The 16,520-nt window shown below is 52.2% G+C and overlaps 1 protein-coding gene across 19 annotated transcripts in view; it reads right to left on the bottom strand.

Moving 5' to 3' along the window:
* Positions 1–16,520, bottom strand: part of CCDC57 (coiled-coil domain containing 57) — a 107,898-nt gene that overhangs the window by 79,552 nt on the left and 11,826 nt on the right. For 16 of the 19 annotated variants that reach the window (XR_012328771.1, XM_033846793.2, XM_073798286.1 and 13 more), the window contains 6 exons: positions 14,691–15,105; positions 13,400–13,508; positions 5,217–5,318; positions 3,638–3,795; positions 3,399–3,473; positions 1,877–2,077 (listed from right to left, as the gene is read on the bottom strand). Coding sequence is in view for 18 of the 19 variants with exons in the window: in XM_033846793.2 (XP_033702684.1) it covers positions 1,877–2,077; positions 3,399–3,473; positions 3,638–3,795; positions 5,217–5,318; positions 13,400–13,508; positions 14,691–15,097 (1,052 nt within the window). In the remaining variant the exon portion in view is untranslated. The other 3 variants (XM_073798290.1, XM_033846796.2, XM_073798296.1) reach the window with 3 other exon arrangements.

Below are 16,520 nucleotides of genomic sequence, written 5' to 3'. Positions count from 1 at the left end.
TGTGCACCCGGATATTGGGATCTGAGTCGCCATCCGTGAGAAGGGCCCAGGGAGAGCCTGTCCAAACGGAGGAGAGGCTGGGGAAACACATGCCCGTCAGACTGAGCTGCCTCACCCCTCCAGCTACCGCTGCCTGCGTTTAACAGATCAAACAATACAACGTGTGACTCTAAGGAAGCTATCCTGAATAAATTTTAACTTCCTGGTATTTTATAGTTTAAGAGCCATTTTCCCCGTAAGTAGAAATATAACTTGGCAGAGAATTCTCTGTAAAAAAAAAAAAAAAGACAAATATTTTCCAAACAAAGGAGAAAAGCCAGTTGCTAAGCAGTAGGCTCTATAAATGACTTATTTATCTTCATTGTCTTCTGTAAACACAGCTTCTCTAAAGATCACTTCCTTACCGGCCGCCAAAAGGCTGAGTTCAATTATGACTTCAGTTACAGTGGCCCTTTGCAGACACCAGGCACAGTGGGACAGAGTGGCTTACATGTCATGGCCTGTTAAGATGCCGAAAAAGAAAACTGGGTTTAAAAAGAAACTAGTTGGGAATTCCCTGCAGTCCAGTGGTTAGGACTCTGTGCTTTCACTGCCGAGGGCCCGGGTTCAATCTCTGGTTGGGGAACTGATCCTGCAAGCTGCATAGTGTGGCCAAAAAAATAAAAAATAATTGTAAAGAATGGTTTTTGATTTAAAAAAACAAAAAGAAACTAGTTTATGGAGAAACTAGAAGCTTTGTGAAAAATGGTGCATCCACTGTGGAAAACAGTTCGGCAGGTCCTCAGAAAGTTAAACATATAGAGTTACCGTGTGACCTACAACTCCACTTCTGCGTACATACCAAAAGAACTGAGAAGAGACTTGAGCAGATATTTTTTCACCCATGGTCATAGTAGCACTAGTCACAGCAGCCAAAAGGTGGAAACAACCAAAATGGCCATCAGCAGATGAACTGATAAACAAAATGTAGTTCTATACAAACAATGCAACGTTATTCAGCCTTAAAAAGGAAGGAAATTCTGACACCCGCTACAACGTGGATGAACCTTGAAGCCATCATAGAGTGGAACAAGCCAGTCACAGAAGGACAGACACTGTAGGATTGCACTCATGTGAGGTCCTTAGGGTAGTCAAATTCACAGAGACAGAAGGTAGGATGGTTGGTGTCAGGGGCTGGGAGAGGGGGATGGGGAGTTACTGTTTAATGGGCAGTTTTAGTTTTACAGAGAAAAGAGTTCTGGAGACGAATGGGGTGATGGTTGCACTACTGTGAATGTACTTAATGCCACTGAACTTAAAAATGGCTAAGATGGTAAATTGTATGCTGTGTATTTACCACAAATAAATAAATGCACACATTCATACATACATCCACACATACTAGCCACATACTTTCAAATAAAGGAAAATGAAAAAAGAGAATGGTTAAAAACAGTGACGGAGGGGCTTCCCTGGTGGCGCAGTGGTTAAGAATCCGCCTGTCAATGCAGGGGACAGGGGTTCAAGCCCTGGTCTGCGAAGATCCCACACGCCGCAGAGCAACTAAGCCTGTGTGCCACAACTACTGAGCGTCTGCTCGAGCCCACAAGCCACCACTACTGAAGCCCACGCGCCCTAGAGCCCGTTCTCTACAACGAGAAGCCACCGCAATGAGAAGCCTGTGCACCGCAATGAAGAGTAGCCCCCGCTCGCCGCCAACTAGAGAAAGCCCACACGCAGCAACGAAGACCCAACACAGCCATAAATAAATAAATAAAATTAAAACAACAACAACAACAGTGACGGGAGCTGCAGGAGTGACTCCCAACAGCCTGTGCCCACTTCCCTTCATCTGAAACAGGTTAACTAGGCAGCCAGGCCCTCAGCCGCAGCTCACTTGTCAATGGCGGCGTCCTTCTCCTTGGTGGTGTCCGCCTGCCTCCACTCAGCCCTGCGGAGCTGCACCTCGAGGTTCTCGCAGTTCACCTGCAGCTCCAGGGCCCTGGCCTCTACCGCCTGCAGCTGCTCCGCATGGGCGCTCTTCGCTGCCATCAGCACCGTGTCCCTCTCCCTGGCCAGACGGTCCAGCTCCTCATGCCTGAAACACAGTGAGGTCCCCAGTGGCTCACATAGGCCCTGCTCAGGACCCCCGAGCCTAGAACCTTCCTCATTCTGCAGGAGTGCTGCATGAGTGTCCTCCTGAAGGGCACTTCTGCCCGCTTCTCTCTGCTCCTCACTCCTCACACAAAAACACTGACTGAGAGATTCTCAGACGCCGGGCCCCAGCCCTCCCAAGCTCACAGTCCATGGGAGAAAGACCCCAGAACATGTGCTTCAGTGAAGGGCCACCAGCAGAAGCCGTACGGACTCGGGAAGCAGAAGGCAGGTGTAAACTGCCCTGGCCTCGCAGCTACCCCATTTGCTGGGCTGCTTTCAACCCGGAATCTGAGGCTTCCCAGAACTGGGGGCCGCGGGATGCAGGCTGCATGTCTGTCCTTCGCTAGAGATGCCAAACCTACTGGAACTCTGTCAACAGAACATTCGTCTCGAAAATACACTGTTGGGTGTCGCTGACAGCTGACATGATGTCCATGATGTTTTATGCTTTTATTCTATTTGGTTTTGATGAAGAGTAAAAAGCCCTAAAAAATGTAATTCCACATGATTTCTTTCAGATTCCATCAGCATTGTTCAATGAGATGGTTAAGCCTTATTTAATCAAGTCGCATGCCGTACTTTTCATTCCAATTACAATCAATCTTCATCTTACTCACCTTGCAAACTGTTCAGTATTTTCCACCTTCTAGTAGCAAAAAACTATACTCATGCCAGTTGCTGTATCCATTAGTTTCTGGCAGGATATACCTTTCTTTTTCACCAAATCACAACAAAAGTTTGATCATGACAGCTAGTGAAGGGAGGGAGTTATTTCTGCACTGCATTATTCTGTGACCATTGGCTAGTTACTTTCAAAAGGCAAACACCAAGACTCCAGGGCATGGACACCCCAGCCCACACCAAGGAACCAAGGAACACAGGTTTCTTGTCACCTTGGCTCCGTAAATAACGCCACCTGGGCTGCACACGACTCTGCGGGGTCACGCAGTGTGTGAGGACACGGAGCATCTGTGTGCATCCTGCTCCCAAGACTTGTTTCAACGGGTCAAGTATATCGGCTCTAAGTGTCAATCTGGACGGCTTTCAGCAATTCATTTTACAAGGCGTGTTCTGTAATTCTCAGTGTTTTGATGATATTCCTCCAAACACACACAAATATACTAATTTGAACTGAAAAGTGAGGGGAGACCCTGGAAGAGCAGGCCTGACCCAGCTAACAGTCCCACAGAAGGGCTGGGTCTGCCCCCAAGGGGATCAGGGAACGTTTTCCCTACGCTGACACTGGAGCCAGAAACACTCACTTCCTCCTAAACGTCTCCTCTTCTTTTTTCTTGGTGAGCTGCACAGAGTGAAGTTTACCCTCTAAGTCTTTTATCCTGAAAGAATCAAATATTAGTGGAAAAAGCAGGTAAGGGGCTACAGCAAAGCCGGCCTGGAAAAAGCCAGAACAGGCAGATGCCTCCAGGCTGGAGTCCAGACCATGCAAAACATCGGGCGCATTGGCCACCTCCGCCCACAGGGAGATGGCGAGACTCCGCACCGGGCGTCCTTCACGGCAGCCAGGTCCCTGAGTTCCCAGTCTCTGTGCTGCAGCCTATCCTCCAGCTCTGCATTCACCGCCTCGGCGCTCTGCAGGGACTCCGCAGCCTTCACCCCGGCCTCTCTCAGGGCCACGAGCTCTTTGTTCAGCAGTTTAATCTTTGAAAGAGAAGAATTCAAAATAAGGATATAAGTGGAACAAACTGAGGTGCTAGAGGTAAGCCTTACCATTTTATCAGAACTGGGAGCGAAGGAAAACTGGAATTTGAGAAGCAATAGAACAGTGAGTCTCCTCACGTGCTCCCACAACCTTGAGAGCACGGGCCCCGTGTGAGTCCCCGTCGTACCCCCGCACCCGACTCGGGCATGATTTGATACTGGAATCACACAGCCAGATGGAGGCTGTACGAACGTGGCTCCCTGCTGAGTGACCCCACTCAAACCCCAGCCACACATTCAATTTTTAAATAGCTTCTCTGGGCCTCAGCTTCCTCGACTATAATGCAGAGGTGATGGTACTGCTGCCCCCAAATCAGTTCTGTGTATAACCTGTGATGCCCTCAAGGGGCAGGTGTTCAGGGGACCAGAACCGACTCGTGGCAGCTGGAGATGGGAGTGGGGCATGCCCTGGCTCACCCACCCCTGTCCCCTGCTCCTCTGACAGGAGTGCCCACTGCACTGTGAGGCACAGGTTGGCCCTGCACATCCCGCCTGCTCTCTCTCCCCTGGTGCTCAGAAGTCCTCAAAGTGGCCTCGGGGCGGGGGTGGTGGCGGTGTCACTGTGAGGCAGCCCCAGCCTCAAGGTCCTACTGGCCCTGGGTGCATTCCTCCAGGGGAAAGTCAGGGAGACTCCGCAGAGGGGTCAGGCAGGGCCTGGTGCTGCCCCCTGGACTGCAGCCCTGTGGGGAGGCTGGCAGCCTAGAGGAGGGACCTTGCTGACCACTAGTGCAGGGTGTCGATCTTACTACTAACACCTGGCTAGACGCTGCCCAGATGTGACCAGCTGGGGCAGCAGGGCCGGGCCAGGCATCAACCCTGCTTCCTTGTCCCCTTGTCCTCCCCTCCAGGCTGCTCCCTGTCTCGGTGCTAAAGGCCAGGCATGCGTGCTCCTCATGTGTGCCCTGGCCATGTTGGGGCCAGTGCTTTAGAGAAGTCCTGTTCACGGAGGGGAGCCGGCACCACGGCTGGGAGCACCAACTGCAGACAGGCCTCCTCCTGAAAACAGGGGGATGAGTGGCACCTCCTCACAGACCCATTCCGAGGTGTCACGGGAGTACACAGGCCAAGGACAGAGTTTGCGGGGTGGTGGTTTCTCCAGAGGGAGACACTTCCTCAAGGTCAGGTAACTAGACCTGGACTGGTGGCACAAGCGTTCCTCTGGCTGGGCAGAGTGGCCATCACTCCTGACCGGGGCCCTGGCAGGCACAGTGGCAAGCATGTCACCTGCATGTCACCCCCAACTCTGTGTGGCAGAGATCGAGGCCCACGTACAAAGTGGGAGGCATTCACGTGAACCCTAACTCGCAAGGGGCTTCTCACTTCTGCTGAGGAAACGATCACAGTCCGAGGGCGCCCTCTACCTTGAGCTCGTGTGCTAGGACCACATTGCTCATGCTGTCCGCCTGCAGGCGGAACGCGTGCTCCCGCTTTTGCATTTCAGATTCAAACTCCTGGAGCAGCTCCTGGAACAAAAAGAGCTGGTGGTGAAAAGAGCACGGTGGGGCCAGCAAAGACCCACTGGCACGCTGAGGGCAGGAGGGACGCAGAGGACCTAGCGGAGGACGAGGTCAAGAGTGGGACTGGGACCTGTAACGCTGCATGAAGGACATTGGAGGGCTCTTCCCACCGTGGACGTAGGTTTGTCCCTCTCCCCTGTGGTCCTGTGGGGTTTTGCTCTGCACAGACAGAGCTGCTAGTGGACCCACAAGGAGAGACACCAGGCCCATGAGCTCAGAAGCACCCCTCCCAGCAGTTCTGTTGTTGGTTCCGTCTATGTCTCTCTCTAAACAACACGCCACTCTTCCCTCCGCGCTACCTGCCGGCTTCCTGAGCAGCCCCACCCCACACCCCCGACACGGGGCTCACGGCTCCACTCCCCTGGCTGTGTAAGCCTCACCCACGGGCTGAACCCAAAAGTCCATAAACTATTACAACAATAAAGTGATTCACGGCTCACCCAACAGCGAACGATTATGACGGTTCCCATCTCATTTCTCCCAGAGTTTTCAATTCTCTGTCTCTCTCGCCGCCCCTTCTCTGTCTGGTTCTCTCCTGTTTCCTGAGTGGTGTCTGCTTCCCAGGACACACCCCATAATGTGACCCTTTCTTCTCCTGGGGTATGGTCCCTCCAGGGCCCTCAGTCTCCATGCCCATCTGGTCTCTCCCTGGGCTGCCTCACAGCCAGCATCCAGGCCCGAGACTCACAGCTCCCCTAGGCGGTCCTCGGTATTCCTGGATGCCCTCATCCTCTCTCCTGGTTTACTCCTGCTGGAAAGGACCTCCTTCCCCAGCTCAAGAGCTCCCATCAGGGTGAGAGTCCCACGATCCCCTGCCCCACTCGGCCTTCTCCCAGGGGGCTGGAGTGGGAGCTGCCCTCAGTTTCCCTGCCCCACCTCTCTCAGACTCACGGGCTTCCAGGTGAGGCTGCCAGCTCAGCCCTGTGACTGGGGCCACCTAGTCCTGGGGACCCGCCCAGCTCAGGCCCCCATTCTCCTGGCAGCCTCCTCCACTCCATCTCTTGGTTCTCAATGTTCTGAACTCAAAAGGGAAACAGAGGCAGCTAAAGGCTGACCCCTCGGCCCCGACACACAGCCACGCTGCACAGGGCTCGCTCAGTAGTTACACTCCAGTAACTTCCTGAGAGGCTGTTACCCAGCCAGAGGCATCCACACCCTCACACCCCAGGGCCCCGGGCTTACATCTCTTCCCCCAGCAGTGCTGAAGACCTTGTCATGTGTCTTCTGTCCCAAGCTAAGGTTGAGGAGTTTGGGCCAGGCTCTGACTCTACAGGTTTTCTGGACGTTTGCAGCACCTCCTCTTTGTTCCTCTGAAACCCCTTTTGCTCATGGCTCTGGGGGCCTTTCAGTCTGAAGTCCCCACCCTGAGAAGTGGCTATGATGTTTACTTGATAATCTGACACCTTCCTATTCTCTGCTGTATGTTTCTGGAATTTGTATTGTTAGATGAATCCTGGATTTATCCTCCATGTCTCTTAAATTCTCTCTTGGATTTTCTGTGTCTTTTTTCCATTTTCTGAATTAATTTCTTTATATATACTTTTATTTTTTTAATTTTAAATATTTATTTATTTATTTGGCTGCCCTGGGTCTTAGTTGAGGCACGCGGGATCCCCGTTGCTGCATACAGGCTCTTAGTCATGGCATGGGGGATCTAGTTCCCTGACCAGGGATTGAACCCGGGCCCCCTCATTGGAAGTGTGGAGTCTTAATGATGGCCAGGGAAGGCTCTATACATACTTTTAATTGTCAAAATTCTTTCTTGTTATGATTGGCCCTTCCTCCTGGCATCCTGAGTTACGGATGCAAAATACACCCCTGGGGACACTGATCTCAGGAAGCCCCCACAATGTGCTCTTAGACACTGAAAATGAAGATATAATGTGATGAGTGGCTGGCTCTGTCCCCACCCCATTCCCAAGAGGCTCAAGTTCTCACCTTGGGGGAACGACACAGGAAGAGCCTCATGGGAAGGAGGGAAATAGCCAGCCCCTGCCCTGGGAGCAGGAAGGTGGCTACTCTCCCAGCCCATCCTCCAGGACTGGGCTGACAGGAGTTGCAGGATCACTGGCACTGCCTGCGGAGCCCAGGAGGCCACAGCACCAGAGCTGCCCACGCAGACAGCTAGACCAACACGGACAACCAATTGCCATGCCCGGGCAAGCCTAGCACGGGCAGGGCCACACCGTGCTGCCTCACACCTGAGCTGATCACACGGCGGCGGGTTTTAGGATCTCTGTCTCGGGAATCATCTCTGTCCTACCCAGGGTCATTTTCCCTGTTCCTCTGGGCCTCTTCTTATGTTGCTGGCATTTCTCTGTCTTGTAATCCTGCCTCAGTTATATGCTCCTACTCAGGAATGAGGCAATAAAAAGTTCACTGGGATGTTGAAATTAAAAAACACCTGCTATTCATAAGAGACTGTTACAAAAAGGGAAAGGAAAGGCACAGAATGGGAGAAAATTTTTCTTTTTGGCCACACCCCGTGGCATGCAGGATCCTAGTTCCCCAACCAGAGATCAAACCCATGCCCCCTGCAGTGGAAGCACGGAGTCTTAACCACTGGATTGCCAGGGAAGTCCTGGAAGAAAACATTTGAAATATATATACCTAAGAACTTGTTTCTGGAATATATATGCAGAACTCTTAAATATCAGTAATGTAAAGACAAATAACCCAATTTTTTTAAGTACAAGAAAGCTGAACAGACACTTCACAAAGGATATATGAATGGCCAGTAAGCATGTGAAAAGATGCTTAATCTTTGATCATCAGGGATAAGCACATTAAAACCACAGTAAGACACTACTACACAACCACTAGACTGGCTAAAGAGAAAAAGACTGACAACACTAAGTGCTAGCAAGGACGAGGAGCAACTAGAACTCTAATCTGCTGCTGGTGGAATGTGACGCTACAACCATCTTGGAGGACAGCTCGGCAGTTTCTTAAAAAGTTACTCACAGCCGTAGGACACATCGCAGAAATTGCACTCCTGGTCATGTAGCCTGTGTCCATTCAAAGACGGCCAAGGATGCTCACAGCAGCCTCATTCGAAATGGCCCCAAACTGGAAACGACCCAAGTGTCCAAAATGTGCGTTGACAGAGAACGGAAAGAGACTAGCACCTCCACACAACACAGCACTGGCACCGAGAAGGAACAAGCTGCCAACTACATGACAACTAGGAGCCTCAGACACGTCATGGTGAGAGAGAAGCCAGACAAAAAAGGGCACAGTGCACGGCTCCATTCTCACAGGACTCTCCGAAAGACAGATCTCGCCGCAAGCGGCAGGAAGCAGGCCAGTGGGGCCGGTGCCAAGGGTGCTGCTCCCTGACTGCAAAGAAGCACGTGGAACTCTGGGTGGCAGGAAAGTTCTGTCTTGGTTGTTACTCAAGTACCTGTGTTAAACCTTGTTGAACTGCACGCTTAACATGGGTGCATGGACTGTAGGAAATTACAGCTCAATTAAGTTGAATCTTCGCAGAGCCGACTGAGGGCGCTGCTTCCCTAATGTCAGGTCTGCGCTGCAGACACCAGGGCCCACACAGCCGCCTTCCTTCTCCCCATGGGTAGTTCAATTTCTGTAAAGAAAACTGTGCTGAGCTTCTGCCTGGGAAAGGAGCTCCTGGCTGCTGGGCACTCCATCTGCACATGAGGGGGGTGGTTCGCGGCCCCAGATACAGACATCCACCTGCACGTGCATGGCCCCTGGTGTCCCAAGGCCTAACCTCTCTGAGTCTGTAGGCCCACTGGCTGCATTTCCCACAGGCCCGCTCCCCAGCTGCTGCCCCCGCCCTCCCCGGGAAGGCGCAGGCTCACTCATCCGTGTGCTGAGGCCCTTCTCCTGCTCCCGTCACTGCTGTGGGTTCTCACTGTCCTTAGTCCTTTATCGTCTTGTTTACAGTGGTGACAGGAGAGCAGACGCTCGTGGCTGATGTGCCCTATGGACGGGAGGTCTGGATACAGATGCAGAAATCACACACTGAGGGACAGAGTCAAACTGAAATGCACATCCTGGAAAGCACAGCGCATGGAGAGCCCAGCACACTAGCAGGATTCCAGGTTTCTGACCAAGTAATGAGGCCCCTGCTTTTGAAGAGGCTTGGACAGACTCAGCCTCCTGAAGGAAAGAGTCGGGGAAGGCTGAACCCAGCCTGAGCACGCCGGCAAGAATGGGCTCGTCTGCCTCCGCCCTGCAATAAACTCCACAGCAGCCTCCCTCCCCTCCTCGGAAGGTTGGGGGCCTCAGAGACACCATGCAGAAGTACAACTGAAAACATACTTTTTTTATCCCTTGAGAAGCAAGACGAAGTATAAGGGGTCACACGAGTAACCCTTGCTGGGATCAGAATATGAAAATCATTGAGATTCACTCCTAACGCTACAAAATACTGAAGCACTTGGTTTCTGCTCAAAGTTCTGCAGTCTGTGGCTGCCAGGGGGCAGGAAGCCCTCGCACAGGCAGAGCCTGGCCCAGACCAGCGGGCAAGCATTTAGTGTCCTTGGTGAGGAAACAAGAAAGCCACCACCCCTGCACGCGCTGCTGCGTCCAAGTCCACTCCCCATCCCCACTTCACCCCAGAGACACGCGGCTCAGGCCCGCCTCCCGACCACCCTCTTCTCTTGCTCCTGGGGGCCCCTCTCCTGCTAGTCCCCCACCCATGCCCCTGCCCTGTGCCAATGTCCCCGGCTCAGCCTGGATGGCTCCTCTGCCTACAGTCACCCTTTGGGGGTGCCCCAGGTTCCTAGCTCTGTACTCTGTGGCCAACCTGCTCCATCCTGACCTCCCAGTTTGTCCACCTGGGAGTGCAGAAACCACTTCCTATGCAGCCCGACCAAGCGCCCTCCCCATCCTCCCTGTGTGGTTCCCCCATCTCCAAACAAGGCAAGTCATCCCGCCAGGCACTCGGCCCCAAACCAGATGTGTCCTCAGCGCCTGCCTCTCACCCCATCTCATCTATCAGCGTGTGCACTGGCTCTGCCGTCTAGGTGTATCCAGAACCTGCCAGTGGCTCAAGCCCCGCCCCCTCACCTGGGGCTGCGACAGCCTCCTCCTGTCTCCCTGCCTCCCCAGTCCCACAGGCTGTCCTCAACCCAACAACAGAGGATCTTTTAAAAACTCAACTTGGCTCACAAGCCCCCAAGAGTTTCTCACCTCACTTGGAGCAAAGGCCATCCTCACGAGGGCCTGGGAGGCCTACACCGCTGCTATCTCAGCCCCCTTGAACTTGAACTCTGACGCCAACTGAAGGCGGGCTCACAAGTCCTCTTCTCAGGGTGCCCTTCCTGACCTGCCTATTAAAGATCAGCCCCATCCACCCTGCCTCCCTGTGTTATGCAGGTGACGTCCCTAGGATGCTACAGCCAGAGCCTGTAATGTTCGGGTGTCCACTGTGCCCCCACAAGGGCCAGCTCACTCTCAGGGCAGGTGGGGCCCCCGCTCAGCCCTAACCCCAGGGCCCGGGATGGTGTCTGGCAAAGTCTATTTGTTAAATGAATAAATCAATAAATCACTGTTTCTCCTCCAGTGGCTTCTAATCCTGTGACTGCTAACCAACAGTGAAACACCTTAAGTCCACAGTCTACAGCTTACAAACTCAGCTCCCGTCATCTTATACTTCTTTCTTGAAAATAAAAATCACTATTACCATTGCATCAATTCTACCTTTGACAAGTCAATAATGAACACAAAGATCTTCAGAAAAAGGAGACGGGAAACCAGCCCAAAGGAAGCCCACAAAGCTGATGAGCACATAAGGCCCTTTCTTCAGTCACAGAGAGTCGGGCGTGGGCAGCACAGCCCTGAGGCTGGCGTGAGCCCCAACTGTCCCTGAACCACACTAGGCAGCAAAGGTTGCCCAAGTTCCTGGCAGCAGCTCTGGATGGAGCCCAGAGCTGGAGAGTCCAGACGTCAAGTTTCCTTCCTTCCAGAGACAGGGCTGGTATAAAAACTCCCATCCGGAGGTGCCCTCCTTGTGGACAAGGGGGCTCAAAGCCTGAACAAGCCTGAGTCGGAGCAAGGGCTCTGAGTGTGGACAGGCTGGGAAGCCACCCACAGACCCAGCCCAGCGACCACAACTCCCACCAGGGCACTGCTGCCTCCAAGTGCCACTGACTGTCCTGCTAACTGGGACACTCCCACCACTGCCCAGAGCCCTTCCGAAACTCCTTCTTTGGAAGGGACTCCAATGCCACTTGAGGAAACCTCATGACTTAGATGAGTCATACCTGGTCTTGATCACTCAGCTCATGCCCCAGTGACCTTGGACTGTTTCCAAAAGTCAAACCCGCCCATAATGGAAAAGTTCTTTGGTCCCTGAGGACTCCAAAAGAAAGTCCTCTGCAGGAAATTTCAAATGTTCTAAGCGATGATGGCATCATGGACAGTAAAATTCAAGCTTCCAAGAGGGGAAGGAAAGGGCAGGGCCCCCTCCTCCACCAGCCATGGTTGGTAGATGCGGCCGTGCCTGAAAGCTCGGTCACAAGGACAGTTGTGTCCATGCGCGCCTTCCATCCTGATGGGTACAGCACATCAGGATGCCGTCCTATCTCAGGACACTGACGCTATGCTGTGGGACAGAGGGCCCAGCAGTCAGGCCTCAGTCTGCCAGCTGACAGGTCTGTCCTCCTTGAGAACCGCTGACCCCAGTGCCCGAAAAGGAACCAGCACAGGCAGGCACACCATTCACATCTGCCCAGTGGCACATCCACTGGAGAGACTAGGGGCCTAGTTCAGAGCTCAATGGCTCAGTCAGCCAATCACTCCAAGTCACTCAATCACTCCAAGAAGGGCAGAAGTGAGGACACAGACAGGTTGACTTCTAGATCCAGCTCCTCTCCAATATCACAGACACAGTCTAAAAATAAGGCGTGGGCTTCCTTGGTGGTTCAGTGGTTAAGAATCCGCCTGCCAATGCAGGGGACACGGGTTTGAGCCCTGGTCTGGGAAGATCCCACATGCCGTGGAGCAACTAAGCCCATGCGCCACAACTATTGAGCCTGCGCTCTAGAGCCCACGAGCCACAACTACTGAGCCTGCACGCCTAGAGCCCGTGCTCTGCAACAAGAGAAGCCACCGCAATGAGAAGCCCGCACACCACAATGAAGAGTAGCCCCTGCTTGCCACAACTAGAGGAAGCCCGTGCACAGCAACAAAGACCCAGTGCAGCCAAAAATAAATAAATAAAATAAATAAATTTATAAAAATGAGGCGTGAGTTGTTATCCTGTGGCAGGATGACAGTACCTAAGAGTTCTTGCACTGGAATTGTCTTGGACTCAAATTACGGCTCTGCCACTTACTGAGGGGGATCTTGGGCAGGTTACTTAATGTTTCCCCTATCTGGAAAATGTAGAACAAAATTGTGTCTCTGTTGTGTTGAGCGGATAAATTCACACACACGCACAAGGAGCTCCATGAGGCAGTTTCTATAAACACCAGTCACTGCTACGATGACACAAGCTTGGCACATCCTGGAAGGAGACCAAGGGTACCCATGTCCTTGCATACACGCAGCCCTGCCAGACATGGACTTCGGCCATAAGTGTGAAGGATATCCTTCACCCAAACCCCAACATAGCTGAGTCTCTGAGTGTAGGCTGAGTTTCAATGACACCAAAGAGAAATTTTGGTGACAGGTTTAAGTGTCACCTGTCAGCTGATACATCTATATTTAAACTTATTTACTGCTTTGTTGAAAGAAGTACAGTTATCACAACTTGAGCTCCCAGCTCTTTTCCACAGTAAATAACTCAAACTTTAACTTTATAATACTTTTTTCTAAAATAAATAAAGGAGGAAATGTTTATTCTATTTCCAAGGAAAGAGAACCCTGGGGGAGTTACTACAGAGGAAGATTTAGACACCCCATCACACTTCCCCACAGATCACCATAAAGTAGAAATCTGTGATCCCAGGATACCATACGGCTAACAAAATGGTCTTCTCCAACTGGTACAATTTTGGTTTCAGAGAGGGCGGGCAGGGTGGGCACCTGAGGAGGAACTGGACCCCACGCCCTACCTGCCGCTGCAGGGCAAGTTCGCTGTCCAGCTCCTCCAGCCTCCTTTCCAGCTTCCACTTCAGGTTCCCATACTGCTCCCGCTGCTGGTCCAGCTCACTGTTCCTGTCACTGTGTGAAAAGTGCAGTGTTAAGAAAAGTAACACTGAAGAGTCTCCAAACTACACAGGGTCACCTTTGCAAACATGAGGTGACAGGTCATGCTTCACTTTTGCGGGGGTGGCTTTGGCAGGACCCAGGGGACCTACATGCTGCACCTGGACAGGTGATTGCCTGCAGAAGAGTACGTGATGTGGGATCCAGGCTCTCACAACACAATTCCCAAAGTGCCTAAGATACAATCAAAAGTCACCAGTCATACCAAGAACCAGGAAAATCTCTACCTGAATGAGAAAACACAATCCACAGATGTTAACACCAAGATGACGCAGATGCTGAAATGATCTAACAAGGATTTTAAAGCAGCCGTCATAAAGATGCTTCAACAAGCAATTTTGCACAGTTTTAGGACAAATGGAAATCAGAAACTCTCAGCAAAGAAAAAGTAACAAAGAATCAAATGGAAATTTGAGAACTGAGAAGTACAATAACCAAAACAAAGGACACCCTGGTTGGGCTCAAAGGCCGAATGAACATTTTAGAGCAAAGAACCAGTGAAAAACAAAAGTTACCTGACCTGTTAATAGAAATAGACTGAAAAAAATGAGCAGAGCCTCAGAGACCTGTGGATAACAAAAGATGTGACACTCACATGGTCATCACTGCAGTCCCAGAATGGAAGGAAAAAGAGGGTGGGGCCAAAAATGTACTTGAAGAAATAACGGTTGAAAATGTCCCCAATTTGGTGAAAAAGAATGGGCAGAAGACCTGAGGAGACACTTCACAAAACAGTGTACAGCACTTCAAGGCTGCAGCAGAGCGCGCAGCTGAGGCCTGACCTCCCTTCTCACCGTGAGCGGAGCCCACAAGCCTGACGGCAGCTTCAGGGTCTCAGTCGACTTGCCTCAAGTCAGCTCACTTAGTTTTGGATTTAATATATATTCCACACCATTAAAATAATCATAAGCTCAAATATGTTTTATTATAATTATACAGATTTGTAAATCATGGGGAAAAATTCCAAATAGATGAACAAATCTCCACTAATTTCAGCCACACTGGGACCCAGAAAAAGACATCCAGGTGTGGCCCTGCCTGCCTTCCCTTGACAAACACTGGACAGGTGGGCGCCGGGCAGCGCTGTGGGGCGGGAGGCGTGTGGAGGGTCGGGGAGTGGGGTCTGCTGGCCCTCACCTGTGGACCCGCTCCAGCTCTAGGCGGTGTTCCTGCAACCTCTGCTGGGACTGCTGCTGCAGATCCTCCACCCGCCGGGCCTCGCCGGCCAGCGCCTGCCTCAGCTTGGCCACCTCGATCTTGAGCTCGCTCACCTCGGCCTGCCTGGCCTCCTCCAGCCCGCGGGCCCGGGCAAATGCAGCGTCGTAGCGCTCCAGCTCCCGGTCCCGCTCCTCCAGCACCTGCAGGTTGTAGACAAAGTCCTCCCGCAGGCGTCGCAGCTTCCCCTGTGCCTCCTCCAGCTGGCGCTGAGCGTCCTGCAGGGCTGCCTCCCGCAACTGGGAGTGCTGGGCCTGCAGTGCTCGCCACTCCTCCTCCTTGCGAGCCAGCAGGGCATTCAGGGCCTGCTCTGTGGGCGGGGGCAGCATGTCGGCAGCTGCAGCAAAGAGGAGGCAGGCAACGGGTTCACCGTTAGGGACCCTGTCTTCCGCAACACACACCTCAGATCCCCAACTAAATGATCGCTGTCACCAAAGCAGGAGGATGCTCTGGCCAGTTACTGGCTTTCTGGTCACACTCTGAGTTCTGGAGAGCCAAAGGCAGCTCCCCTAGGCTCCAGCAGGGCAGGGGCATACTAGGCCCAGACCCCAAAGGCTCTTTCTACCCTATCCTCACCCTACAGCAGAGGGAACAGACAGTAAGTGCAGGATCACCGAGGTAAGAGAGGAAGCAAAGACAGGGAGTGTTGTTTGCTCACCTACAAAAGCTAGGTTCTTTAAAATAGTTTCATAAAGGCCGCTCAGTAGCTGAGCTGTGACTGGCCCCAGGTGGCCCCTGAGCTAATGCCCCTTCCCACCCCCATGCTCTACTCCTGGAGCTGGAATGCAGGCTCCCGGAGATTCACCACCCAGAAGCAGGCCCCTCTGTTCTTATGTTTCCAGTCCATCGCGCACTGATACTTTTGTAAAACACAATAAAGTGCTAGAACAAAAATGAAAATTACAAAAACGAAGATATATAATACACAACTCCGATTTTTTAATTATTAGATTCAACAGCATAAAACTACTTTGTCAAGTTGCCAACAAGTGTCTGAAGACCTCTTGCTTCCCGTCTCCACAGAGGATGGCCCACAAGGGGCAGGGCCGGTGAGGGTTGCTCCCCACCAGGGCACCTCCACCACTGTCCTGGTCCCATCACCTGGCAGAGATGGGGTGGATTCTGATACGCAGAACCGCTGGTGGGGGTGGGGGGGGAATCTCCTGGGCTTGACTTATGCAATGGGTCCGAGGCCATGGGTCAGGCCCTGCCAGCTACACAACAGGCCCAGAAGGCATAAAGGCTGGCACACGTACCACTGGCATCTTCTGGGGTAGAGGGTGGCATGTGAATGATGCCCGGCTCTGAGAGTGCTTTTCCAGGAAGGCCAGGTGGGGTCTGAGGCAGGCATCCAGCAGTGACTTTTGTGTATCATTGTCCCTAAAGAGTCTGAAATGTCTGATTCATTTTAAGTGGGTTTTTTTTAAAATGAAAAAGACAAACTGTCCCAGGCCATCTCAACCCACAGGGTCAATACACATTCATGGAAACCCTCTTGGGCAGAGGAACAAGATTTCAGGGGCCTGTGAAGACACCCTGCAGGTTGTGGAGGTTCCATGCAGCCCCTCCCAAGGGGCACCAGCAGCATGAATACTGGTCCCCCTTGGTCGATGTAAAGCAAATATCCACAAACTAACACAGAAACAGGAACAGGAGAACCTGAGGGTCTTTTTTAAAATTTATTTTTAACATTACATTTACAGCAAACACTCTCTAAACCAGAAAGAGGACTACTTTTTTTAGAGACATGAA

The sequence above is a fragment of the Tursiops truncatus genome, chromosome 20 (genome assembly GCF_011762595.2).
Source record: "Tursiops truncatus isolate mTurTru1 chromosome 20, mTurTru1.mat.Y, whole genome shotgun sequence".
Taxonomy (NCBI): Eukaryota; Metazoa; Chordata; class Mammalia; order Artiodactyla; family Delphinidae; genus Tursiops; species Tursiops truncatus.
The sequence above is the reverse complement of the archived record's forward strand: the minus strand, read 5'-3'. Positions and strand labels throughout refer to the sequence as shown.